General features: G+C 37.0%; 1 protein-coding gene across 1 annotated transcript in view; it reads left to right on the top strand.

Annotated features, from left to right (window-relative positions):
• The window catches only part of IFIH1 (interferon induced with helicase C domain 1), a 50,607-nt gene extending 23,912 nt beyond the window's left edge, over nucleotides 1-26,695 (top strand). The window contains exons 4-16 of the mRNA XM_006196223.4: nucleotides 609-713; nucleotides 6,148-6,368; nucleotides 12,306-12,516; nucleotides 13,362-13,579; nucleotides 14,758-14,874; nucleotides 16,514-16,637; nucleotides 17,183-17,461; nucleotides 17,792-18,051; nucleotides 20,489-20,638; nucleotides 22,091-22,252; nucleotides 25,509-25,699; nucleotides 26,204-26,297; nucleotides 26,397-26,695. Coding sequence (XP_006196285.2) covers nucleotides 609-713; nucleotides 6,148-6,368; nucleotides 12,306-12,516; nucleotides 13,362-13,579; nucleotides 14,758-14,874; nucleotides 16,514-16,637; nucleotides 17,183-17,461; nucleotides 17,792-18,051; nucleotides 20,489-20,638; nucleotides 22,091-22,252; nucleotides 25,509-25,699; nucleotides 26,204-26,297; nucleotides 26,397-26,576 — 2,312 coding nt within the window. The 3' untranslated portion in view covers nucleotides 26,577-26,695. The remainder of the gene's footprint in view (nucleotides 1-608; nucleotides 714-6,147; nucleotides 6,369-12,305; nucleotides 12,517-13,361; nucleotides 13,580-14,757; nucleotides 14,875-16,513; nucleotides 16,638-17,182; nucleotides 17,462-17,791; nucleotides 18,052-20,488; nucleotides 20,639-22,090; nucleotides 22,253-25,508; nucleotides 25,700-26,203; nucleotides 26,298-26,396) is intronic.
• The last annotated feature ends 200 nt before the right edge of the window (nucleotides 26,696-26,895 follow it).

Raw genomic sequence — 26,895 nt, 5'->3', positions numbered from 1 at the left:
AAGCTTAGTTTAATCATAGGAAAGAAAAAAAGAAGTATCTCCAACCTCACATAAGCTTCTAGTGCCACTGCAATGCCTGGCTTTCATGGTATTCTTTTGGAGTAAATTCTTTGTGAGATTTTAAACTTATGTTTATCACTGAACTGCTGTTCTCATAACCCATCAGTAGAACCATGTACTTCATTCATTATAATTTTTCTATAATTTATTACTCCTCTACCATTTTACATGAAAATGACTCAGTGGTTTCTGTATAATACTTTTTGTCTAAATGACATTATCAAGCCTAGACCTTCTTTTTTGGGCAGAATTTACACATAAGGGGATGACAGAAATCACAAATCCTTGCAAATGTGCCTGAGCTCTGCTATTGGTACTTTATGTAGGTAGATAACATGTATTCGATTCACCCCCGGACAGCTGCTCATCCAGAGAAGAGTTTTTAAATGTTGCTTGCCAAAAACTCTTACCTTTTATTCCCAATTGTCTGGGTGTGCCTTCTCCACTTGCATTGAACTGTATGTACTGTGTGCTGTAGAGGTGTGCAGTTAAAATACGTTTATTCTCAGAAATATTTTAAAAATATTTTAAAATGTTTTCCTTTGCAGAATCAGACACAAGTTTGGCAGAAGGAAGTGTCAGCTGCTTAGATGAAAGTCTTGGACATAACAGCAACATGGGCAGTGATTCAGGCACCATGGGAAGTGATTCAGGTACTGCCTAACTGTTGTGTAAACCTTAAAAAGTGTGAAATAAGACACCATATAGTGGAAAGCGTGGGGGCTGTTCATACCCTCCCTAATGTATTTATGCAATTAAAGCAATTCTTTTCTACAGTTGAAGTAGTTTTGGAACTTTGCCATTCATTTTCTTTAAAAGTACAACTCACAAAAAGTCTTAGAATCAAGCTTTCTGATTCTGACCCAGTACATATCTTTTTGGTCTGGCATATGGTCTATGATTCCATAGAATCATGTAATATATTTTATTTATGCGATCTGTTTCAATGAATCTGACTGCTTTTAAATTATGTGTTCAATTTTGTACATTTATTCTCAACCCCTTCCTTTTTTAATTAAAATACATTGTAAATAAAAAATACTATCAATAAGATGAGTATGACTCTGTAGATAACGGCATATAATGAGTCCCTCTTCAAGCAAGAACTAGAATTTACACATGTAGTTAAAAGAGTTTCAATTTGTATGAATCTCTCTTTGAGTCTGCAAAATGTTTTCATCACTAAATGAGAAATTTACTGGGTGTTTCCCAAATCACTCTTCGTATCAGTTGACTATCCCACCAGCAGTCACTAAGAGTGCCTCTTCCCAAGCCCCACACTTCAGCAAGACCTCGTCTTATCAGATTTCCTAACTCTTGTCAGTCTGATCGTTTCCGGGTCTTTCTTCCTTCTTTGAATGTGCATTTTTTCCATTATTATGAGCTAAAATGTTAGCATCTTTTAACAATGGGCAATGGGTCCTTGGATGTCTGTTACATACCTTTCTAATATTTGTTGGCATGTTTGAAATATTTTATAATTAAAATAATCAAATTCGTACAAACAGAAAACAATGTTTTGCAATATGGCCGGCTAAGAAGCAGCAGCAAAGGGCAAATTGAGAAACAAATTACTTTATTCTTCACTCATTTTGTGATTGAGTTGTAGAAAACACTTTGACCTGTGCACTTCAGATTACCCTGCGTTGTCAGAAGAATGATAGACTTTTACATGTACACTAGGCCTAGAGGGGCAAAACAATTTATGTAAAGATGGTCACCTGCCCTGAAAGCTTTCCCAGTTTGAATGTGCCACTCTTTTATTTGAATGTCCTTTTTCTCTTAGTAACACTCCTGAATCGCTTAGAACAAGTTGGTTTGAGGAAGCCCAGTTCACCAAATGTCAGTCATAACTTTAACGTTAATGAAAAAGAGTTAACTAATTTTCTGTTCAATTTGTCAATGTTATTAAGTTCTTGCCGTGTGCACATTTCTGCAGACTGTATTTGTTTTTTCTATGCTTGTTATACAATTGTTAAATTTAATAATTAACATTTTTATTAAATACTATTGATGCTAGAACTCAAAATATACTCTAGCTAATATTTAACATCTTTATGGTTTGGTTTCTTTAAGCTTCTGGACCTCATCCTAATTATTATTTGTCTAAGTAAGGGCTTTTCAACAATATTCATTCGTTTAATAAATATTTAATGGATATTCTCTATGTGCAGAGCATTTTGTCTGTTTAGAGCTGTTAGCAAGTGTAACTATTTACTGATTTTCAGTCTTCAGCCTGGCATGAAAGACGAGATAAAGCTGAATGCAACCTACTTTTAAAAAGCAAATACGTTTTCAAAGGCAAATACATTTGAAGACGAACAGATTTAAAGGGCTCTCTTTGAAGTCCTAAATGGTCGGTGCTTAGAAACAAAGACTAGTGGGTATAAAATTGTGAGGTGGGTAGCAAAATTCTGAAATTATAAAATTTAAACTAAGAAGTTCCTTTCCCTCAGGTGCATGACATAGGCTGAAGTAGAAATCAATTCAAAAAAAGGTTTAGATAAATTGCAAATTGTTAAACACATATTGAATCACTGAAAGCACCAGAGTGTTCGGGATCATGTTTTAGCCTCTGAGGCTGACATCAAAAGGACTTTATTCCACAAGTCCTTTGTCCACCTTCAGAGGTTACCTAATGGGCCATAAGGATCATGGATGTGACCCAATACCATGACATTATGTTCCTTTGTGGAAGTATTGTTATGCCATAGTAAAACACAATTAGTAGTATTTTAAATATTCTAATTATACTATGGGAGGCTTTTTTTGGTTTTTTGTTTCTCATTCTCAAAAGGATATACTGCTTCTCACAAATTGGCAATATTTTTGGCAATGAATGTTGACCTAATATGTAGAAAGTGTTTCTTTACTATTTCGAGGTAATATCTATTAATATTTATCCAGCTTGAATGGTGTATTTTTCTGAGGTTACATACTATATAGGTAAAGGAATACTTTGTCGATTTCAAACACATGCAGTGACAGACCTTTTCTTTCCAAGAATAGCTCAGCTGTCAAAATCAATGTGAGAATGAAATTTGCCACATGGTGTAGTTCCAATAGAATGTTATTATTTAAGCCCTATTTGATTTCATTTTTTTGACCATTTATGTGGTATAGTGTAATTTTAAGGTTTTCAATCAATATTTGTTGTAGAGGAGGGCACGATGTTATTCAAAGCCTGTGCATATTTTAAACACCATTTTTGTTATTGCATTTAATTGATTTTGCTTTTCAAAGAGAGCCAAAAAGAAACAAACAACAAACAAACAAAACCCAAACATTTCTTTTATAAGGGAAATTGGCTCCTGGCTCCTTGACATCAGCCCAATTCTCCCCTTCTGGTGACAGAGAAGAGAAAATTCTCTTTTCATTGCTTGTGTGGATGTGTTCTCCCATCCCTATGTCAGAGGATGTGATAAGGCAAGAATCAGGCTGAATATTTAGCACTCACCCAGCTCTTTTTCTTTGGATGCTGTTCTCACCATGAATCCAACTCTAATTTTTTCCATATTCACTCTGTGCCTCTCTTTTAAACTTGAGGTTACCCATCAAGTTTCCTAGACTTGACTCAAAAACATGGAATATATTCAGCTATCTAACTAGTTGCCAGATATTCTCAGTGGCCACAGTAGAGTGCCCTGGCCTCTGAAACCCTCGAAAATAAGGACTGCGTTCTTGGGAGTACCTGGCATGTAGTAGACACCCAGTAAATGTTTACTTCAGAATGAGTTAGTGGTGCGTGACTAGATAAGTAACAGTAAGCATCATGAATTTGACTCTAGAATTAAATTTTGAACACAATAGACCTTTTTTTGAATTGAAGCACAGTCAGTTTATAATACTGTGTTAATTTCTGGCATACAGCATAGTGATTCAGTTATACGTATATATTCCTGTTCATATTCTTTTTCATTAGAGGCAATTACAAGGTATTGAATATAGTTCCCTGTCCATACAATATGTGGTACTAACTACTATATCTAAAATAAACAATAGCCCTTTTAATGTCTTAACTCTTCTTAAATGTATTCGTACAACAAATATCTAATATGCATAAGTGATATTGATGTTTTACTCATGCGATTTCACTTTAAATTCCTATAAAAGAGAGAAAATTGCTCAGTTTCTCTTTTTAATTTTTCTTACCCAAGGATATACTAATAAGCAAAAAAAAAAGGGAAAAATGATTATTAATAAAGTGCATACAACTCTTATGAGGGGAGCCAAATTTTATTACCTTTTAAAATCTCTGTGCAAAAAATATTCCTACAGTGAAATTAAACAAAAAGAACTTGCTAATATCTTTTAGTAAATTTTCTACATCAAACAGCAATTCAGCAAAAGTAAGTTCCTGGATCTTGGTGTTAAACACGATTTAAAATACATCTTCCTTTGCAAATATTCTGGCTCTTTTGGAAAAGTTAGGTGAAAAATGTTCATAATATAAGTGAAATTTTAGGATTTTGATCATCTATGAAAGCCACTTATCAGAGAAATAATGATATTCTTTCTCCAGTTTGAATCTTACATAAATATAATAGAAGATGAATTGTTGTAATTGCTGTGGAGTTCAAAACAAGCATGGAACGAAAACTTGGCAATATGTGTTTTTAAATGCTGGTGGTCTTGAATGAGTTTTTCCTGATAATCATAGTAAATGAATCAGCAGATGAGCCAGTGATAACATACATGTATTGCATCTGTGTTCACTCAGCCGTAAAGAAGGCAAATTTCCTGCCGGGCTAGTAGGTGACCCTTACTAAGTGGTATTTGGTGTGAATTTTCCTACCTGATCAGATAGTGCTATCACAACAAGTTAAAACCCAGTTAAATAGAGTCATCCAGTTGCTGAAATGGCACAATCAGCAACTTTTTTGAAGCTAATGGGATTATGTTAGTTTAGTTTTATTGCAGTCGTTGATAAGAGAAAGCTTACTTCATGTGTAATGAAATACTGATAAGTGCTGTCATTTCATTTTCTTTTGTGATTACATAAAGCATAAGATGGGCTTTTAAATTGATCTAATATTTATTTTACTGCATTCCACATGATAAGTTATACATCTTTAGATCTCTTTTCCCCTGGCTAATATGGGTAAATATAGTCACTTCTAAACAAAATATTTTTAAACCAAGATATGTTATAATAATTTTATTCTAATGTTTATAAAATTAATGTATGTTAGTAATTATTTTATCACTATTTTAAATTTCAAAATATATGTTAATTGGAAATATTTTTAATATACTGTGATTTGAGTTTCAGGGAACTATGAATGCGTGGAGACATACATAAGGAAGGATAAGGAAGTGATAAAAATCATATTCAAAACTAAATGGCAAAATTAGTCACAATTCCATTTAAACCAACAAAACTGTTGTTCCTCTTTCAATGCAAACCTACAGATTAAAGGCTGGCACGGGAGAGTTTCCCCTCTTCCCTATCGCTTCTGTCTAATCTGGTTGCCTTAAATGGCAAAACTAGGATTTTGTGGACATTTTTAGATATTTGAGATAGATAGACAGACAGACAGATAGATATGCTTTTTGGTGTTGGGTTTGTCAGGTCAAGTTTTTCAAATGAAGGAAAGTAGCATTGGCTGTAATATTTCTTTGCAATAAAAAGTGAGGGGACCACAGAGCATAATTCCTACTTTCCCAGCTGCTCTGGACTTGGTGGTGGAAGGGCTAAGAGAAACAAGTGGTGTGGAACCGCTCCGCAAAGACATGGCGAGTTGGCTGCATTGAGAACCGTAAACTGCCAACCCTGCACCACGGCCTTTTCTGTCATTTCCCCTTGGCTTTGCCCACGCTGTGAAAAGATTCCTGCACGTTGCCCCCTCCCCATCTTCCATCCTGTTAATTTATTCCCTCTCCACCCTCATCCCGTTGGCCGCTTATAACTTGGGTTATATCCTGCAAATGCAGGGCTGACACTCATTTGGTACAGTAAATAGGAAATGGGCTGGTTTGGACCACACATGAAAGGGAATTTAAGCCACAAGGGGCCTGTGTTCAGTTTCAGGCTTCCTAGCCTTAGCTTTTTTGTTGCTTATTTTTCTTCCTCTTAACCTGCTTTAGATGAAGAGACTGGGGCAGAAAGAGCATCCCCTGAGCCAGAGCTGCATCTCAGGCCTTACCAACTGGAAGTGGCCCAGCCAGCCTTGGAGGGAAAGAATATCATCATATGCCTCCCTACAGGGAGTGGGAAAACCAGAGTGGCCGTTTACGTCACCAAGGATCACTTGGACAAGAAGAAAAAAGCATCAGAACCTGGAAGAGTTATAGTCCTTGTCAATAAGGTATTCAAACAGCACATAGTAGAGCATTTATTCCCATTTTATTATTTTCTGAAGCACTCGTATAGTGACATTTGTAACAATGGATGGCACAGATCTATTTTAATTAGGAAAAATTTCAAAATAGGTTATTTTAAATCTTTGTTTTTCCAGTTATATGTAATATCTAAGTTATTAGCCTTTAAAATAGATTTTTTTTTTCAGTTAAACCAGAACATTAAACCAAATAGTTGTAACTGATGTGTAAAGAGTATATTTACCCAGATTTACCCATTAAGATGGACTGGAACTAATTTAAGCTATCATTGCATGTGAACATAAATGACCTCAAAATATCACTGGAATCTAGGATGGAACATTGTGTTCTAGAGTATCTTTAACCATTGACCCGTAGTCAAAAGTCACAAGAACTCTTTATTCAGAATATATATCATTTGATTTGAGAATAAAGAGAAAGTTAAGTGAATATTTGGCTGATTTATATCAAGTTAAACAGATAAATAATTTTCACATATTATATATATATATATAAATATATATCATTCAGTGCAACTGAGGTTTTCTTTAATATTCATATCTTAGGATATTTGAAGCCTATCTTCATAAACAGTTGTGCCTTCTTTGTTTTCAATGAAATCTAGTTCATTGAGCTTTATTCAGATAAATCAGAGTTTATTAATTTGTAAATTTGTAAATGGGAGTTATTAATCTTTACTGCTTTATGGAGTAAAATTGAGTACACTTTTCCATGACCAGAAACAGTCTTTTTTTTTTCCATTACTTAGGTTCTCATGTGTTCCTTTATAGAAAATAGAGTAGTAGACTATGTAACTTTCTTATATTTTTTTTTATTTCTATTATACGGAAAGTTTTAGTTGCAACCTGCTTTCAGTACTAAAGAAGCATACTCAGAATCCATGATCTTGCTGGTCTCTGTCATGTAGCTCCAGATGCACTTCGTATGTACCTGCTAAGCCTGAAGACTGTGCCTTTGTACTTGTGTCCATTGTTAGAACAGTTTTGTGTGTGTGCTAATAGTGATATATTACAATTTTTTCATAGCTTTTCATATATTTCCTTTATTAAGGTTATTATCTTTTGGAATAAAAGAAATCTAGGTGTGAATGCTATCTCTACCCACTGGTAATTTGATCTTAGACAGATCACTTACTAACCTCATTTTAGTTTCCTCATCTGTAAAGTGAATAAAATAATACTGCCCTATACAGCAATCAAAAGTTTAAATGAGATAATCTAGCTAAAGCCTCAGAGTGACTTAGCAAATATTAATTCTTTCTTCCATCCCTTCCTCTTCACCTTTATAACTAAGGAAGTGGAATTTCTTAACCAGTGAGCAAGGTCTTAAGAGAAAAGAACAAAATTAACTGGATTGGAAACGACTTAAGCTGATACTCTTAATACCATTTGAACATTCTGCCATTTCCTTAAACTCATTCCTACCATCTGCTCTCCTAAAGGCTCTTCTCCTTGATTTATCTGTCTCTCTGTTGGTTATATCATCTCCTCAAAAGCATGTAGCCTCAAAACCTAGAAGTTATTTTTGATTGATCAACTTCCTTCACTTCCCTGATCAGGTCATAGCATCATAGACTGTTAGAGTTGAAAGAGAACTTCAAGATCCAGTTTTCATTCATTGCTGAGTGGTTCTCTCACCTCTGCTGAGTAACTTCTAGCATCGAGGAGGTCCCCTTTCTAATAAGACAGCTCAGTTCATTCTTTGAACAACGGACGCTGTGGGAAAGCCCTGCCTGTGTTCACCAGAATCTGTTTCTCTGGAACCACACTCATGGTTAGAGTTCTTTCCTCTTACACAGAGCAAGTTAAGTCTTAATTCTTCTGCCTTATGACAGCCCTTCACAGAGAGACAGCAGCAAGCCTCATGTGACTCCAAAGTGAATTTTCTTTTAGTTCCCTGGGATAAATATTTCCATTTCCTTTACGTGTTCTTCATGTAACAAGACTTCCAGACTTTTCATCATCTGAGAGCGCATACTCTTCCAAACATTATCTAAGACCTGTTAAAACACAGCATCCAGGGTTGGACAAAATACTGTAGATGTAGTCTTAGTGCAGAGTGTGGGAAAGATACGATGTGACACTTGGGCCATGAGTGGGTTTCCTTTGTCACCAGTGCTGGCGCCCACAGATTCCTCTGGAGCTTTCCATAACTCAAGAAGCCTCAGCTCCTTTTCATTTGAAAATCTGTTAAGCCAGATCTCTCAAGATATCTCTGTGCAGTTAATTTTTGAGCCTAAATGCAATACTTTGGTTTATTTCCTCAAATCATCCATATTGATAGATCTTTCCAGGTTTCATGTTTTTGTATGCATCTAATGCACCTTCCTTTTTATAATAACTCCTTATCCTCTTAGTGCTGGTTGTAGTCGCGAATCTTTCATCCCATTGGATCTAGGTGATTCTTACAAACCCACATTTGCAGCCATGTTTAAATGCTAAATTGTCCACATTAATTACTCATATTCCCTGCATTGTTGTGTAGGCATTTAAGGACGTGGGTCTCATTCCTGATCCTCATCCCTGTTGTTTTCCCCTAAGAATTTCCAGAAATCCCTTCACTACGTCTTACATTTATGTCATAATTATTTATTTTATAACCCATTTCTTTGAATTTTAAAGTAGATTTGGCTTTAATTCTGTTTGATTGAGTCAGGAAATCTCTGACCCAGTAGGTCAATATAGCCTGTATTCTGTATTTGGCCCAACGTCCAGGTGTTATAACCCTTGATCTAGGAAGGAGAAATCCTGTTCCCTAACACCATTTACTTTCATCCCCCCCACTCCATCCTTTCCAAAGTTATTGCCTTCAAATGCAGGGAGAAATGAAAACACCACCTGTGTTCCCAGACTTTCTATTTCCTATCTAGGGCTTCAGCATCACGAGAGATAACTCCCAGGTCCCTTCAGGCGCTGTGATGCAGCCCCATATGATTCAGCAGAAGTGGGTAGCTGCTGGGTTTGATTAGTCTTGGCAGGCGCTCTGTCACATCTCAGGAAAAGGCTCCAAGAGGACCACACACCTCTCAGTTAGCCGTGTCAGACTTGCATCTGGCTCTCCCTGTGTCCTTCAGTAGGAAGTCATCGCCACCCAAAGGGAGTATCAGGATTTCCAACACCTGCTACCTCCTGTGACATCTTTTTGTTGTATAGTCCAGAAGATGCTACTTCTTTAGAAGGTCTTGAATCACCTTTATGGGCAGAATCTCAGGTTTCTATGTCACTCTAGTATAGATATTCTTCAGTAATTTGGCAGCATGTGGTTATTTAAAGACAAATCAAATGCAGATCCTGTCCACACTAAAATCTACAGTCTAGGAAATAAGAAGTGTGTATTAATAATATAATAATGAATATTGTATTGCACTTTATGTTATCTCATTGAAACCACATGGATACTCTTTGAAGTAACTGTATTTCCGTATATTTTCCATTTTGCCAATGGGAAACTTAGTTTCTGAGGTTTTAATTGGCACATCAGGAACATGCAGCCAATAAGCGGCAGAGCTGAGGTTTCCTGCTAGAATAAAAGGAAGGTGACATATCAGGGAAGTTTTCCAAGTACTGGCAATATGTCAAACTCTATTTAATTTTATGTTTTTAACAATTCCACCACCACAAGTTAATATTTTCTTGACTTTATTAATGTGAACATTGAGATCATTAAGTAACTTGTCCAAGGTCACACAGCAAGCAAGAAGCTGGAATGTTTCAAGATGGCCTGGTTTCCAGAGCTCCCTTTCCCCTGGGGCATGCTGTCTCTTTCCCCTGAGTTTCATTTTCCTTCTCTTCCTCAGAATCTTTTTTGCTGACTTCCTTCTTCGATTATTTCCTCTCTCTTGTATAGGTAGAATGGAAAAATTAGTTGTGAAACACTGAAGCAGAAATGACTTTGTGGAAGAAAGAGAAGAGCTATGGTTCTCAAATTTTGAAAAGACTATAATATCATAATGGAAACTTCATAAAAGCTCGAGCTTCAGGACTCTGTCCCCAGAGATGGTCAGTCCCTAGATTCAGTAGTTCTTGGATGGGGCTCAGAGTCTGTATTTGCAAAATCTCTCAATTAGTTTTTTGGCAGGTAGACAGAGACTTCACTTTGGGGGGAAAAACCCCACTAACTGAAAGTTTCTCTTTCTATTCTTTCTACCCTGTGTTATGTTTTACTCACCAAACTTGGTTATTGATTTTAAATCCCTAGACTCCATTTAACCTCTTCTTCCCTCCACATTCACTCTTAGAAGCCTTTACCATTTCTACTAAATAATAATACACAGCAGTGTTCTTCATGCATTGTTCTCTAGCCAGGAGGGTCAGCCAGTCCTTATTTTTCACATAAGTGAAGCTCACCTCAAGTTAAAAAAAAAAAAAGCATAGCACATACCTTTTTGTGGAAAGATAACCACTGATCACATTATCAGGTAATTAACATTATGAGGAATATAATGCACATTTCTTGTTGTTTGTCCCTGAAACTATTCCTTCCTTCCTGCCAACTCTCTATTTGCCACACTGTGCACACCTGGGCTTCCATTATATAAATTCTTCTAAAATATAATCTTCAAGATGGCCTGGTTTTTCTTTTCCCCTAATACAGGAGCTACCCTGAATGGCTGGTGATGTCAACCCAGCCACCTTCAGCAGACACTACAACGTACTGAGAATCAGCTCTTTTTCTTTCCTACCATGCAACAAAACCTTTATTACCACTTTGAACAGGTGGAGCTATTACCAAAGCTGGTAATTTCTGAGCATAAATTGGGGCAGATGACTAGAGTGCAGCATAATGCCATCACTGGGCGTTGTGAATGCAAGACAAGAACCGACAGCACCCCTCAGAGGACTAGGTGTGGGGGCATCTCTTTCTGGAGGTTGTAGTCAGAAAGAGTGAGACCATCTTCCAGCCGCTTGCCTGTGAAGATGAGCCTCTGCTGGCCAAGGGGGAATGCCTTGTTTATTCTGGATCTTAGCCTTAATTTATATTCTCCATGATATTGCTGGATTTCACCCCCAGGGTGATGGTCTTGCAGGTCAGGGTCTTCATGAAGATTTACATTTTCACCTCTTGGCCAATGTGAAGATACCATGAATCACCAATCAGGTAGAGTCATCTCAGTGCCAACGCACTCTCGCTCGCCAACACCTCCGAAAGAGTTTTCTCTTCTTTTGCCAAGACTGTTTGCTGTTGTTTCCTCTCGGCCATCAAAGCTAGTCCAGCTGTCCATCCCTTCGCCTCCATCCATTCTCCTAGGCAGTGTCTCACCCCTCACTTTTGGTTCTCTGTTCCCTCCAGGTCTCCAGGCAGGGTGCCTCTGGCCTGACCCCCAGACAAACAGAGGAATAAATCTACTCCACAACACAACTCACAGGAGTCCTGTGGACTGTTATACTAAATTTAAAATACTTTGCTTGGTGTTCATAGCCCTTTATAGCCTGACCCTGTTCTACAAATTCAGCCTTAGTTTCAATTTATCTCTTCACTGACCCATGGTTTACAAGATTAAAATTCCTTCTAAACCCTTCTTTTGAGCAGTCAGTTGCTTCTTCCCTTTTACTGTCACTTTCTATGTGTTTTCATGGGTGATTATCACATTGTGTTGTGATAATCTGTTTTGTTTTGTTTAGTCTTGGTCCTTATGCTCAGCTAGAATGAGATCTTGAAAGTTGTCAACCATATCTTAAACTTCTTTGTGTCCCAGACACAATGTCTACACCTAATAGACAGTCAATAAATGTTTATTGACAGATGAATGAATGGAATGATGGATAGGCTGTTACGCTTAATCAACTGATAATGTAAACACCCCTGTTAATGCTTGACCCTGGTAGGCCTTTGATCAGTACTCCTTTTGTCTGACAATGCTCTTTCTCTCTCTCTCTCTCATTTTAACTTTGGCATTTTTCAAGGTACCATTAGTTGAACAGCTCTTCCGCAAGGAGTTTGAACCATTTTTGAAGAAATGGTATCATGTTATTGGATTAAGTGGTGACACCCAATTGAAAATATCATTTCCAAAAGTTGTCAAGTCTTGTGATGTTATTATCAGTACAGCTCAAATCCTTGAAAATGCCCTTGTAAACTCAGAAGAAGGAGAAGATGCTGGTGTGCAGTTGTCAGGTTGGTTGAAATGTTTGTTTCTGGAAAAAGAATTAGTAGTAATATGAATGGTAGTAACAGAGGTTGTGTTAATTAAATAATTTTGAAATATTGATTTAAAAGTTCATTTTGGTTTAAACTGTTTTCTATTGCTTAAGTTTTTATTGAAAGCCTTCTTTGAGGAAGCAAACAAAAAGTTGCTAGTTTTTAATAAAATCATTTTGTTCTGTACAGGAATATTATTAAATCAAACACTTCCTGGACTTTCCATTTACTTTTATTTCTAAGTTTTGACAAGTTCTTTTTGTATGCTAATACATCCTGTTAGATATGCCTTCTTCTCCATAGAATAAATACAGTCCTTTCTATTTTGTGGGGGATGGGAAGAAAAGGTAGGAAGGAGGAAGGGAAAGAAGTATATATAATCATAATAATTAAATGCAATGTTAAAAAAGGTAAAATTATTCCTCTGTAGTGTTTTCATTTGCTAGAATAAAAGTAAAATTCACAAACCTAAAAGTAAGTATTTTATTAAAGAACAAAGTATAATCCTGAGAGTTTTGGGGAGTAAGTCATGGTTTAAATTCATCCCATAACACTTTTCAGGTCTATGAACTTTGAGAAACTCATTTGTTAAATGGGGATGATCTCTAACCGGGACAGTTTCATGATTAGAATATATAAACTTCCGTATTTACAGGTGGCTAGGATAGTTGCATTTCCCCTTAAAAAGTGAAGGACGCTCCTGCCAGTATTCTGCCCAAGAAAAGACATCCCCATGGCAGCTCCATTTACTAGCTTAAAGGGACTTTTTTCACTGTACGTTGCCAGTGTGGCCAAATAAACCATGATGATTTTCTTTTAAGACTTTTCCCTCATCATCATTGATGAATGCCATCACACCAACAAAGAAGAAGTCTATAATAACATCATGAGGCGTTATTTGAAACAGAAATTGAAAAACAAGGAACTCGAAAAAGAAAACAAACCAGTGATTCCCTTACCTCAGATACTGGGGCTAACAGCATCACCAGGTGTTGGAGGGGCCAGAAAGCAAGCCGAAGCCGAAGAACACATTTTAAAAGTAAGTCGTTAACTTTATGCGTAACCCAAAGAGCCAAAGTTAGAGCAAATGCCAGTGCTTCTTGGGGAAGATGAAGTCCAAGAATCACAGAGTGAATGAAAGAAAGTTTATGATCATCAGTTAAGTGAAATCTATATGCTTCAGATAAAGTAAATACATTCAGTATTCTACAAAACAGTAATATGCGCTAATGAACAGCAATGACACAGAACAGTAGCACAGAAATTAAGGAGAGCAAACATAACTAGGGAAAAATTGGGACAAATGAAATACCTTCTTTTAAATATCTACCCCTGTTGCTAAACTTAGTGATCTATTTGATATAGAAATATGCATAAACTGTGAGGGTTTCTAATTTTCATACATACTCCATGAGTTTCAAAGTTGCGTGTTTTCTTCTGTGCCCTTTTTTGTTCTGTGTGATCCTCAGATTTGGGGTAATTCAAATTAATGAGAAAATCACGATAGGAAAATCTTACATTAAAAATGTATTTCTTGTCAGCATTGTCCCTTCACCCAAAATGGTAACAACACATAAAGTGCTTTTGTGGACCTCAAGCATCAAATGATTTCAGAGTAACTCACAAGATATGCTGGCACCTGAGGCAGTTGAATTTGTGATTTAAGTCCCTTACTTTGAAGGGACTTAAAGTTGAAGTCAGTAAATATCATAGAGTAGATGGAGGCACAATTATTGGCTCCAAGGTATAACTTGTTGCTAGGATTAAGGACTAACTTCAATCCAAATCCAGGCACGTGTGCTTCGGCTGCTCCTCGCGTTGCACTGTCCTCTTTTATGCATAGAAGAAAGTAGTAATAAGACGCTTGGATGTCAGGATGGCCTTTAAAATGCCTCATGTAATACGATTATCTCATAACCAGCCTCTGCAATTTGATGCACTCTCTCCACAGCCATTTTTCCAGCTGGAAAATGGAATTTAAGGAATGAAAATAAATACATTTTTTTCCTGAAATTTTCCACCAACTTGATTTAGAAGCTCCCTTTTATTCTCTCAAGATAAATGTTATTAGTTAATCAGATCCACAGTAAAGTAATACTAAAATGCTATGTTTAGCAAATCATGCTATCTATTTCTTACATGAGAAAGAATTCCTCATTGAATCAATTGAAAGGGCAAAGTAATTATTTGAATGTTGAAAAATGTCTTTTTTTCCAGATATGTGCCAATCTTGATGCAGTTTCCATTAAAACCGTGAAAGAAAATATTAATCAACTTAAAGACCAAATAAAAGAACCATGCAAAAAGTTTGTAATTGCAGATGACACCAGAGAAGTATGCTTGAAATTTTATGTTTATTTGATTGAAAGATGCAAAGATTATTTTATACTGACCATCTGAAGTATATTATTTCAAATTTTTAGCAAGGAATTATAGTTTTATTCTTCTTTATTGATATTGGGAAGAAAAGCCCTGCTGTAAGTTCTCTCTTCAATCCTTCTTTTAGCTCTCTGAGTTATGTGAAGAGTAGCCCACTGATTGGTTGACTACATAAGAGCCATGATGGGTGAGGGAGGGGAGGGTTGTATGGCCAAACTAGAGGGACAACATGGCTTGTTTTATTCTTTTTACTTTCTTAGTGAATTCCAGAATTGGTTTTCTGACATTGAACAAAGCCATTTTTTTGCTACCAGATCTTAGTGGACAATGATAATGAGACTCCTACCTAATTGACATGTTTACTTTATTAGGGAAATCCTCATGTAAAGAAGTGAATATTTACTTTAATGGTGTTTTTGTGATGAACATTTTCATGGATTATAAAAGCCAACTAAGGGTCAGTTAGACATTGTGACCAGTACATTATGTCAATAATGTCTCTTGTAAAATATACCAGACATGATACATTTTAGCTGTATGTACTTGATAATGAGTGTAATCTTTGAAAATCTACCTCGTAAAGATGTTGGATATGAACCATACATAATAGATAATATTGTGTTTGAAAGGTAGTAGGCACTAAACCAATATTAGTAACCAATCTCCATAGATCAATTTTGGGGTGGGGGGAAATTCTCAAAAGGAGTACTGTCTATTCCAGCTGAACTAGCCCATTTGAATGTACTTTATTTTTCTTCACTTTTTGTTACTTAATTCAGTTTTATTTGATAAGTTAAAATGCATGTTTCTACTCATAATCATTTTAAAAATCCACAATATCCTGAGGATATATTAAAAGAATTCGCCATCTTACTTTTAAACTTAATTAACTTTGGTATACTTTTTATTGAAGCATAACCCATGTACTGAAAAGTACAAATTCCTAAGTGTACAGATGGTTGAACTTTCCTAAACTGAACACACCTGTATAAACAAAATCCAGATCATTGCCACAACCCCCAACACCTCCCACTCTCCCCTCCAGTCACTCACCCCTCTAGGAGAACCACTGTCTTGACTTCTAACACCAAAGAGGGGTTTGACTGATCTTGAACTTTATGTAAATGAAATCCTATAGTATGCACTCTTCTATGTCTGGCTTTTTTCAAAACTCTGCCTTTTAACTTTATTTTGGTAGAAATTATACTATAACCAATTCTTCTAAAAAAGAAATGTTTCTTAAATGAGATTACAGGCTTTCTAAATAATCGGGGCATTACTTTAATGTATGTTTTTAAGGTTACTATTATTAATCAAAGTGTATATATTATTCATTAATTTTAATTTGTCAGACTTTTAAAATGAAATTCCAACAGGGATACATGGTGTTGGTGTGGCTTGAGGGTGGAGGGCAGAGGTGAAAGAGAAGCTGACTAAAAAGTCCGTGTACAAAGACATGATCAGAGATGAGCTTGTTACTTTGTCTAGATAGATTCTGAATCAAATTTATTATAACACAGAAATTATTTTAACAAATACTGTTACTCATTTAACAATATAAACATGTAAGAATAAGTATATAATTTGCTTTTAGGAACCATTTAAAAATAAACTTCTAGAAATAATGACAAACATTCAAGCATTTTGCCAAATTTGTCCAATGTCAGATTTTGGAACTCAACCCTATGAACAGTGGCTCATTCAAATGGAAAAAAAAGGTAATTTGGGTTTTGACCTAACAATTTATCCCACATTTATGCCAGGATTCCAGATGGTGTATCACGTAATCCCAAGCAAACTGAAAGCAAATGGAATAGCAAATGGAATTTCTGTGTTCTAAGTAGGACAAGGATAAACTCGTTCTCATTCCTTACTAAGGAAAGAGGCATCAATTCATCTGTTTTCTCTTTATCTCCAGTCTTTCACTTATTGTATATTTAAAATATTAAGATAAATATTAACTTCTCTATCTCCAAACAGAAACTCAATTAATATGTTTGTCATGCCGTTCTTCTGAGTCAGCATGAATCAAGTGCGTGTTCTCGCTGACACAGAACACCAGTAGCAAGTCGAGGAGTCAGAAAACTTGCTTTCTTTTAGTGCTCATGGCACATTTTGATCCTTGATTTGCTCGTTTCAGAAACAAGGTGAAGCCTATTTTCAAGTCAGCATTATAAACATATTCAAGTCCACAGCACAGTTTGGTGGGCCGGGGAGTGGTGTTCTATCATCGCTTCACTGTACACAATATATTCTTTCTTAGCTGCAAGAGAAGGAAATCGCAAAGATCGTGTTTGTGCAGAACATTTGAGAAAGTACAATGAGGCCCTACAAATTAATGATACAATTCGAATGGTTGATGCCTACAATCACCTTGACGCTTTCTACAGTGATGAGAAAGAAAAGAAGTTTGCAGTCCTAGGAGATGACAGTGATGAGAGTAGTGACGGTGGTGATGATGGTGGTGATGAAGATGAGGATGATCAAAAGAAACCTTTGAAACTGGATGATACAGATAGATTTCTCATGACTTTATTTTGGGGTAAGAATCAGTGTAACATTTTTGCATGGTCTCATGCATTCACCACCTCTTTGGGATGAGCCCACTCCTTCTCAAGAGTGCTTCAAAAGACCCTCTTAAAATAGTCTTTCATTTTGAGAGAAGTCCCATTCATATTGGGGCTATTTCTAATTGATGTGATCAGACTAGTCATAAGCTGTATGATCACAGTCATTTTTCTTTAGAACTAGCCTGATTATTAGCTATGGCACAAGATCAACTGTAGTTGAATATCTTAGTACATCATTATATAAAATCTTCCAGTGTAATTATTCACGCATTTTACTAATTTAAGTGAATTATTTCTTAAAGAAAACAAGAAAATGTTGAAAAAGCTGGCTAAAAACCCAGACCATGAAAATGAAAAGCTGACCAAGTTAAGAAACACCATAATGGAACAATATACAAGGACTGAGGAATCAGCACGAGGAATAATTTTCACCAAAACACGACAGAGTGCATATGCCCTTTCCCAGTGGATCTCTGAGAATGAAAAATTTGCAGAAGTAGGAGTCAAAGCCCACTATCTGATTGGAGCTGGACACAGCAGCGAGTTCAAGCCCATGACACAGGTGTGAAAATTATTTTGGAATTTTTTTCTTACGCTTTTCTTTCTTTTCCCAAAAGGAATAGTTGTAGTCTTTTTTTCATCAGTCCTTTCACCAACCCACAGATAATTTTATGGAATGAAACACTTGATCTTGAAAGAAAATGTGAGTTTAATAGCAATCGAATCTGTGGTATTTAATAGGCTAAGCATTGTTCTAGAAGTCATTTTGTTTCACATACTTGAAGGAACTTTCCAAATTGAATTTCCTTTGCAAAAATGATTGACATTTAAGCTAAATAACAAAATGGGAAAATGATTGCAATATAACATCAAGCAGAAAAATAAAATTCCCACAGAAATGTGTGCTTATAATCAGAACTATGTAAAATATGTTTGCATAGTATGAGATCTGTAAGGGAGCTTGGAAAAATTAAGACATTTGATGTGTTAGAGATCTGGGACCATGAGAGGTTTTCTTTTGCTTTAAAGATTTTGTTTTGTTTTGTTTTCAATTCATTGTACTACGTATATGCACAATAAAACAAACAAACAAACAAACAAAAAACCTTGGGAGAGAAGAAAAGCATTCATAGACATTAAAAGCATGGGTGAAACAAGGACGGTTTAGGGTAAAATGTTCTTCTGAAGTCACATTGACCTTGAGTCTTGCTGGACAAGAGAACACTTTAATTCTCTTATGGGCTTCATCATTTAGTCCAATGGAGCAAATTAAATCTGTTCTAATGTTTGCTGAAAAGACATAGTTCTTGAAATTGCCTACCATGACTCTCGATACACTCTGTACATGTTCTCACGTTACAGTTGCCTCTAAAATTTATGCCAGAGAAAGCACTGTTCTCCTTGGGGAAGGAGTTTGCTTTCTTCTTTATGATGAGAGTCAGTATACTTAACATGTTTCCCTTTTTGCCCTAGCTTCCCGGAAACTCACAGGCAAAACTGAAGTTCATTCTCTCAGCCTCTGTGTCAATCCTTATAAGTAATACGTCTGTACTCTTTCACTTCTAGTCCTGTTTTTTAGTTTCTATTATATTAGCCTTAGTGTTATGACTTTGCTTTTATGTGGCCTCAACTCCTCTTTGAAAAGAGGTGGAGTGAAAATGGAAAGTAGGCATTCAAGCTACTTTTTGCTCCTCATCCATTTCAGACCTGGTGGCTGCATGCCAAAATATAGAACACACCCCCTTGGTCACTCCCCACATCCTCCTCACCTTAGGCACTGAGTTGACCTTACCCACTGGGAGAGGAGCTAGGCATCGACTTGATGTGATTTGAGGGTCTGACACTGTGTCTGAAGTTCTCTAATTAAAGTTACTCCTTTGAACTAAGGCACAGCATCTGCTAGAATCCAAGGACTAGGAGGTCTTTATCAGTGGGCCTGAGCACAAGAAGCAGAAATTATCCGAGAATATGAGGAAGGGAGCTTTCTGCAGAATTCTCCAGCAGTTAGGGGTCAAATAAAGACACATGACGTAACATCTGGCCCTGAAAAGAAAGGGAAGGAGTCAGGAGAACACACAGCCTGTCTGACTGACGTGTGCATCTCTGTTTAATGTATGGGGGCAAAAGATAGTGTGAATATGCAGCAAAGGCCTCTGGACCAACAGCTTTGAGAAGAACCGTTACGAAGAACTACGCTGGCTGCGCCAGACGCTAACCCATCCCTCCTATGCAAGGGCCAAAGTGTGTGTTTAATTTCTTTACCTGTATTAACTTTCAGAATTCAGATTTTTTTCCCTTGTAGATATAGCTGTCTCAATTATGTTTTTAATAACCTGTTATTTCATTTGTATTTTATTATCCCTTTGAACAGATAATATATTTGCCTCTTTCAAAATCATTAAGTTCAGGGCTCCCCATTGTCCTCCAGCCTTCCAGCTCTCCTCCCTGGAGGCAGCCAATGTTTTCCATTTCTTCTAGGATTATTTCATATGTTTGTTTTTTTTTTTCTCAAATGACTCTTAAAGTGACCAAATGCAGTATACAGTGTATGTTTTCTCTGCAACTCAAAATTCGACTATCTTTAAAAGTGTCACTACATCTTATTCTCTGACTATTAAAAGATTCTGAACTCAACACAGTGAAAAGCAAAGCCCACTTCAGTTTCCCATCACCGTTTCCTCTTGTCAGCTGAGAGCACCGCCTCCTTTCTTCCTCGCAGGTCACCCATCAGTTTATTTCGCTGGCATAAATGATGGCCTTCCCACCTCCAGACTGGTGGATGGAAATATTTTTGTTATTGGGTGGTAATCCCAGATTGGAAATCAAATGTTGTCTCCCCATCATGTGTTTGTTCAGTGCCAAAAACAGATGGTAGCAAATCCGTGTATGATCTAATCCTTGGATTTACACTGACCAATTGCAATTTAATATTTATTTTCCTAATTAGAAGATTCTGATGTGTTTTGCATTACATTTAATTTATTAAAATGTTTCTCCAGAATGAACAAAAAGAAGTCATAAGTAAATTCCGCACGGGGAAAATAAATCTGCTTATCGCTACCACGGTGGCAGAGGAAGGTCTGGATATTAAAGAGTGTAACATCGTTATCCGTTATGGTCTCGTCACTAATGAAATAGCCATGGTCCAGGTACATTCAAATACCTCAACTATGTCAATTTTTGATCTTATGTTCTTGTTTTGTTTTCTTTTATTAAAACAGCACACATAGCTTTAAAATATGTTTTCCTACTAAAAGAGAAATCAGTATGTATGCAAATATTGAATCATTATGTTGCACACCTGAAACTATTAGTGTTTTATATCAAATATACTTTAATTTAAAAAAAAAAAGAGAAATCTTGAAGAGCCATGCTGTACTGCCTTTATATTGTTGTTTAATTCATCTGACAACCAGATACTTGTTGTATTTTTAAACAACTCTTCTTTGGTTGTTATTTCTGTGTCTTAAAACTTTTTAGGAGCATGACACATGGCCCATCTCTAAGAGTCAGAATAGGCGTCCTCATTCCTAGGACGTCTTTGAGGCCCCAGCTGGGCCCGGGATCTGAAGCGCAGTGTCCGGCAAACGTCTGGCAGAGGAACACATTGAACCTCAGGGAGCCCTACTGTTTTAGCATTTTCCTTTATTATTCTTTCAACTTTTCCCTATGTTTGAAATTTTTTATAATTAAATGTTGAGGGAGGCTGACATATACATGCAAAAAAGAAAAAATTAGTGAAATGTCCCAGTTTTCATTCAGTTTCACTTTATTTCTTGCCCACACTATGTTAACAATATAATTTTTACCTTTTGTTGAGTATGTGTGAGAATTGTGCTGATGAATGGAGATAATATTATTCCTATAAAATTAGCTGTTTTTTTTTAATACTTTTAATTGCATCCTTGAATGGAAAGCAAGTCATGGAAGCCTTAAGATAACCAGACAGCCATCAAATTAAGTATTTGTATTTTAGGAGTTGATGTGTTAGTCAGTGTCTTATTACTCAGAATGCATTTTTCATGGGGATAATATTAAGTTCGATAGTGAGGTTCCTGGGCATTTTCTGTTATTCAAAATGTACGTAAATATTGTTACTTTAATTTAAAGATTATGGAAATTTTATCACCACATTGAGCATGTTTTCATGGAAAAATGTGCTCAACTTGAAGGTAGGATGCCAGAACAGAGTGGCATGCTCCACAGCCCTGGTGTCAAGGTCAGAGGTGCCGCTTCTCCCCCATTCATCCTTTCTGCCAGGCACGGGGAGTGGGGCTCCCCCAGCCCAAATCACATGATTCCCAGGGTTTGCGAGGGGGTCCTTGGGGACAGAAAGGCTGGACAGGATGGTCTTGTGTAATTGAGGCCTTAGAGGGCTGCTGGGGATCCAGCCATCATCACTTTAGAAAGTTGTTTCTACACGAAGTGCATTTGGAATTTCAAATAGCCGATTTACAAAACGTGAATAATAACTAATTTTGCTGAGAATGGAAGGTTCATTTAAGACTGAGACACTGAGCTATGAATGTCATTTGAGGACAAACATAGGTGAGTTCCCATGGCATAGCTCTTCATTCACTTGATTTCTTTATGTTCTCCAGGCCCGTGGTCGAGCTAGAGCTGACGAGAGCACCTACGTCCTGGTTGCCCAGAGCGGCTCAGGAGTTATCGAACGTGAGATAGTTAATGATTTCCGAGAGAAAATGATGTATACAGCAATAGACCGTGTTCAAAATATGAAACAAGAGGAGTTTGCGCATAAGGTATTGTTCCGGGCCAACTCTGAGCTTAGTTTTCACTTGACAGTGGCTGCGTGTGTTTGCCATTGATACCTCTGTGGCTAAGTCTCCAGACAAACATTGTGCTGGATTATAAATTCCAGTGTGATGGGGTATGCTAAGTCCAGATTCAGATGCAAAGACTCTAGATCCATGGTGGGCAGAAATTGTCAGGAGCCATTCTATAACCTTTGATCATACAGATTTAGGCTGTCGTTGCTCCAGAAAGATGAGTGCAACTCACTCATCACTTATTCAACCCAACCTGGTAATTTTGGTTTGGTCTAATTTGATTGTACAGGCACAGTTTTTTGTGGTTTTTTTCATCCCAGAAATATTTGTGAAACACCTGCTGTGTGTCAGGCAGCATCCTAGAAATAGAGGACACACTGGCAAACCATGCAGATAGACCCCTGCTGCATGGAACTTATATTTTAGTATGTACATAGTGAGGTTTAAGGAAGAGAAACAAACAGAAATAAAGCAAGAAATACATCATATGGAGAGATGTGCTGGAGAATTAGAATAGGACAATGTGGAACAAGCCTCCAGGTGGGCCCTTCACACTGGGTGTTTGGGAGAGGCCTCTTTGAGGAAGAGACATTGAGGGTAGCCCTGAATGTTAAGAAAATACATAATTTGTCATCTTGCTGCATCTCAGTTTACTAACGTAGAGTCGTTTGAGTTGTGAGAGGAATGCGGTGAAGGAAGAATGTATTTCTACAATATTTCAGGAAATCCCCCATACCACTGAATTAAAGACTGTAACTACTATAATAGCAAACAATCCATTTAGAAGAAAATTCACACCCTTGCATATGGGTGTGAATGTTAGTTTCTTAACATTGGAATTGGCTCTCCCCTAAATAGAGTTTCACGAAAGGGATGCTTTCAAATTGGTGTGCATTGCTATAACCAACTCCAAGGTTTCCTGGCCAGGTTTCTACACGAATTTATATTTTAAAACCCCTTTAAATATAAGGCAAACCAAACATTTTATGGTGTCAAATCAAACATTTGTGGCCATATAATACCGCTGGAAAGTTTTTGCTTTACATTTAAAGTCCTAAATGAATAAATCAAGTGGGATGATTTCAAGGACTGATGTTTCAAGACCAGTTGTTGTCTGTAAACTCTAGAACCATTTCTGGAGTTTATGCATCACATTTTCCCAGCTACTCTCTAGAGCAAGACACAGCCCCTTTGGGTTCCCTAGAATGAACTGCCTTTTTAGGTCTCCTCTGGTTAATTGACCTACCATCCTAGAACTACTCCAGGTAGGCAGGCTCAGAGCATGCTCAGAGATGGCCACGATGTGGGGTACATGCCACCACTGCTCTGTTCCAAGTCCCCAGCAGACTTTGCTATCAGCTCACAGCACTCCTTTCTTCTGATTTAAAAAATCCTTCGCAAGACAATGTCCAGGCAACCACTAATGAACGATTCAGGCAACCACATGTAAGGTGAGGTCATTTATCCATGTGATATACAGAGTTTATACATAACTAAAAGCTTCTTAAACCAAATCAGACTCCTAGGAGCAAGTTGAAGATATTAAATACTTTCCCTGGCATTGCCCCGACAACTCTTGCTATGTTACTACGTTTTATTTGGACTTAGATTGATTATAGCTGTGGCTCCATGTATTTATTATGATTTCTTTTCTTTTTTTCCCTCCCTAATTGTCTTATATTCTTTACTATTTTAGAGCTATTCTTTTAGTCCTGGTTACATATCCAAACACTGACCTTGGTTTTGTTTCTTTCTCTCACACTAATAGGTGTTTCTTAATAGCCCACACGTATGTGATCCTATCCCAGATCGCCTCTTAATCAGCTCACTGAGCCATAGATATCTTGCAAGAACAACCTAATTAAACTTTTAAGGAACAGAATACTTCAATCCATCATATTGTTATAATTTACATAGGAAATTAGTCTTTGTACTTGTCTGATTAAACCGTGCTGTAACCCAGCAGGTGCACTTGCAAGGTTTTGTTCTCTTTTCTGTGATGAATCTGGCTACCTCAAATCAAGGCTGAAACACAGAGGTGAGAGCCAAAGAAATGGGCCGTTCAGCTCTGTTCATCAGCATGATGATTTTACTGAAAACTTCCCTTCGGTCTTAAGGAAAGCAATAGATTCCTCCGCAATTTAATATAAATTTGTTATCTCCGAGAGGTTTAGTTGGGAGGTAAATTATTTAAAACCTAGATTTTTCTGCTACTGTAAAGTTGTGGAGGTCTGAGAACTGGCCAGTCCCTCTCTCAAGTTTTGTGTCTCATAAACGACCTGTATTGTCTCTGTTATGCAGTAAGTTTCTCCACTAGCCACATAATCCAGAATATAAACATTTAAGGATTTATTCTTTCATATAATGAAGGTGGGCAATCTAGACCCATACAACAGCTCCATGATGTCGTGAGGAAGCCAAAACTCCTCTCTCCCTCTTCTCTGCCCTTTTATCATTTGGCTTCCATTCTCGAGATCAGAGCTTTTATAATTTAAACTGCCACATGTTCACACTAAGAAGAAAGGAGGAGGAAGATGGAAAAGGCAAAAGTGCAATGCCAGCTATCTGATACTTAAGGAACCTTTCTGGAAATTCCACTCGGTATCTTCTCATGGCTCAAAGGCCACTGGCTTGGAAATGCAGTCATCTAGCTAGCAGAGTTCTACCTAGAATAAAATTACGGTTCTGTTCCTAGGAAGAGTGGCTACTTGGTGGGAAACTAGTACATTCCACCACAAATATATAAAGAGGAGATGTGCTAAAATAGCGAAAGGCCTGGAAATTATAATGTATGAAGAAAAATGGAAGAAACTGGGGGCTTATCACAGATAACAGACAACTAAGGGGGGCGAAGTAACAGTGCTTAGTTCTTTAAAGAGACTCCATGTGGAAGAAAGAGTAGACTTATTTTATGAGACAGAATTAAAGCTAATGGAGGAAGAAGATAGAGGTAGAGTTTTGAAATTAAATATTGCCAAAGACTTTCTCACAATAGAACTTTTCTAAAATCAAACAGGCTGTGTTTTGAACAGCTGAAGATTCCACATTTCCCTGATTACAGAAGATTCTATACTAAATTATTTGGGGGCTATTGCCTCATTATGTTTATTTCTAGACTATGGGCTAAGTGTATACTTTCACAACTGTCTAAGATCTCTGAATTCCAGGCTACTTACTTCAGTGAAACTATGTTTAAAAAAAAGCATTGAATATTCTTTTCTTGATGCAGATTTTGGGATTACAGTTGCAAAGTATAATGGAAAAGAAAATGAAAATCAGGAGAAGTATTGCAAAGCAATTCAAAGACAACCCATCATTAATAAGTTTTCTCTGCAAGAACTGCAGTGTGCTAGCCTGCTCTGGAAAAGATATCCATGTAATTGAGAGGATGCACCATGTCAATATGACACCAGAGTTCAAGTAAGTCCAGGAAGACTCAATTTTAAGTTTCTTTATAAGGGAGGAAGCAGATTGTATTATAAATGTTCTTCCGAAATAGTATAAATGAGATTCATTATTTTTCAGAACTTCCCCTCCTTCGCCCCCAGATTACATCCCTATTTCAAGTGCCCATCTTTTAAATATATTGCCTGGGGAGGGAAGAGAGACTTGTAAAACCCAAGGCCATTTTGATCCAAGGCACATCAGTTTGTGTCTGCTTGTATTTGTTCTCAAATTCTTGAACGACTTAAGTCTGGTTAAAATAATCAGCCAACTTGAAAGAAGCCACAAAAGACAACATACCCCTTGAGAGGTGTCTGTGAAAGAGGGCCTCTGCCTGGTGACCTGGGTAGAAGGAGGGAGAGAAGGAACAGGGTGTGAGACAGCATGCACGGGGGTGAGCGGCGAGTCCAGCAGCCAAGGGCTGTGTTATTGATCCTCTGCGAATTCTCAGGGGTGATTCTGACTCCTTGGTAATTTTAGGAGACTGTATATTGTGAGAGGAAACAGAGCACTGCAAAACAGGTTTGCCGACTATCAAATAAATGGGGAGATAATCTGCAAAGAATGTGGCCAAGTAAGTAAATTACTGTGGGCTTAATTTTACTTTGACCAAACACAATTCTTAATTGAATGTGCATTAATTTTTTCCCTCATTCTCTCTTTTGTTTTCCAGTCTTGGGGAACGATGATGGTGCACAAAGGCTTAGATTTGCCTTGTCTCAAAATAAAGAACTATGTAGTGGTTTTCAAAAATAATCTGGTAAAGAAACAATACAAAAAGTGGGTAGAATTACCGATCACATTTCCCGATCTTGACTATTCAGAATATTGTTTGTTTAGTGATGAAGACTGATGTTCAGTTCAAGATTCCTTTCAGATATTATCAACTTGACACTTAATATGATATTGATTATTATTTTCCTTATACTACAGAACTGAAGTGGGAATTAATAAAATCATTGCTTTACTCTGTGTTGAGCTGTATTTGGAAGAAGACAATATATTATGCTTTCAATTTCTGTCTTGTTGGTGGGCAGAGGGAAAGAAAAGCTACCAGTCATACTCATCAGTTGGAGCGTTACAGTACTGGGGGAAGAATGCTGGAGTATAAATGAGGATCCAAGGCACCAGTCTCAGTCCAGAATAAAATTAAGCAAATCAGTTCGTCTTTC

Source organism: Vicugna pacos, chromosome 5, assembly GCF_048564905.1.
Source record: "Vicugna pacos chromosome 5, VicPac4, whole genome shotgun sequence".
Taxonomy (NCBI): domain Eukaryota; kingdom Metazoa; phylum Chordata; class Mammalia; order Artiodactyla; family Camelidae; genus Vicugna; species Vicugna pacos.
This window is presented reverse-complemented; position numbering and strand designations above follow the sequence as displayed.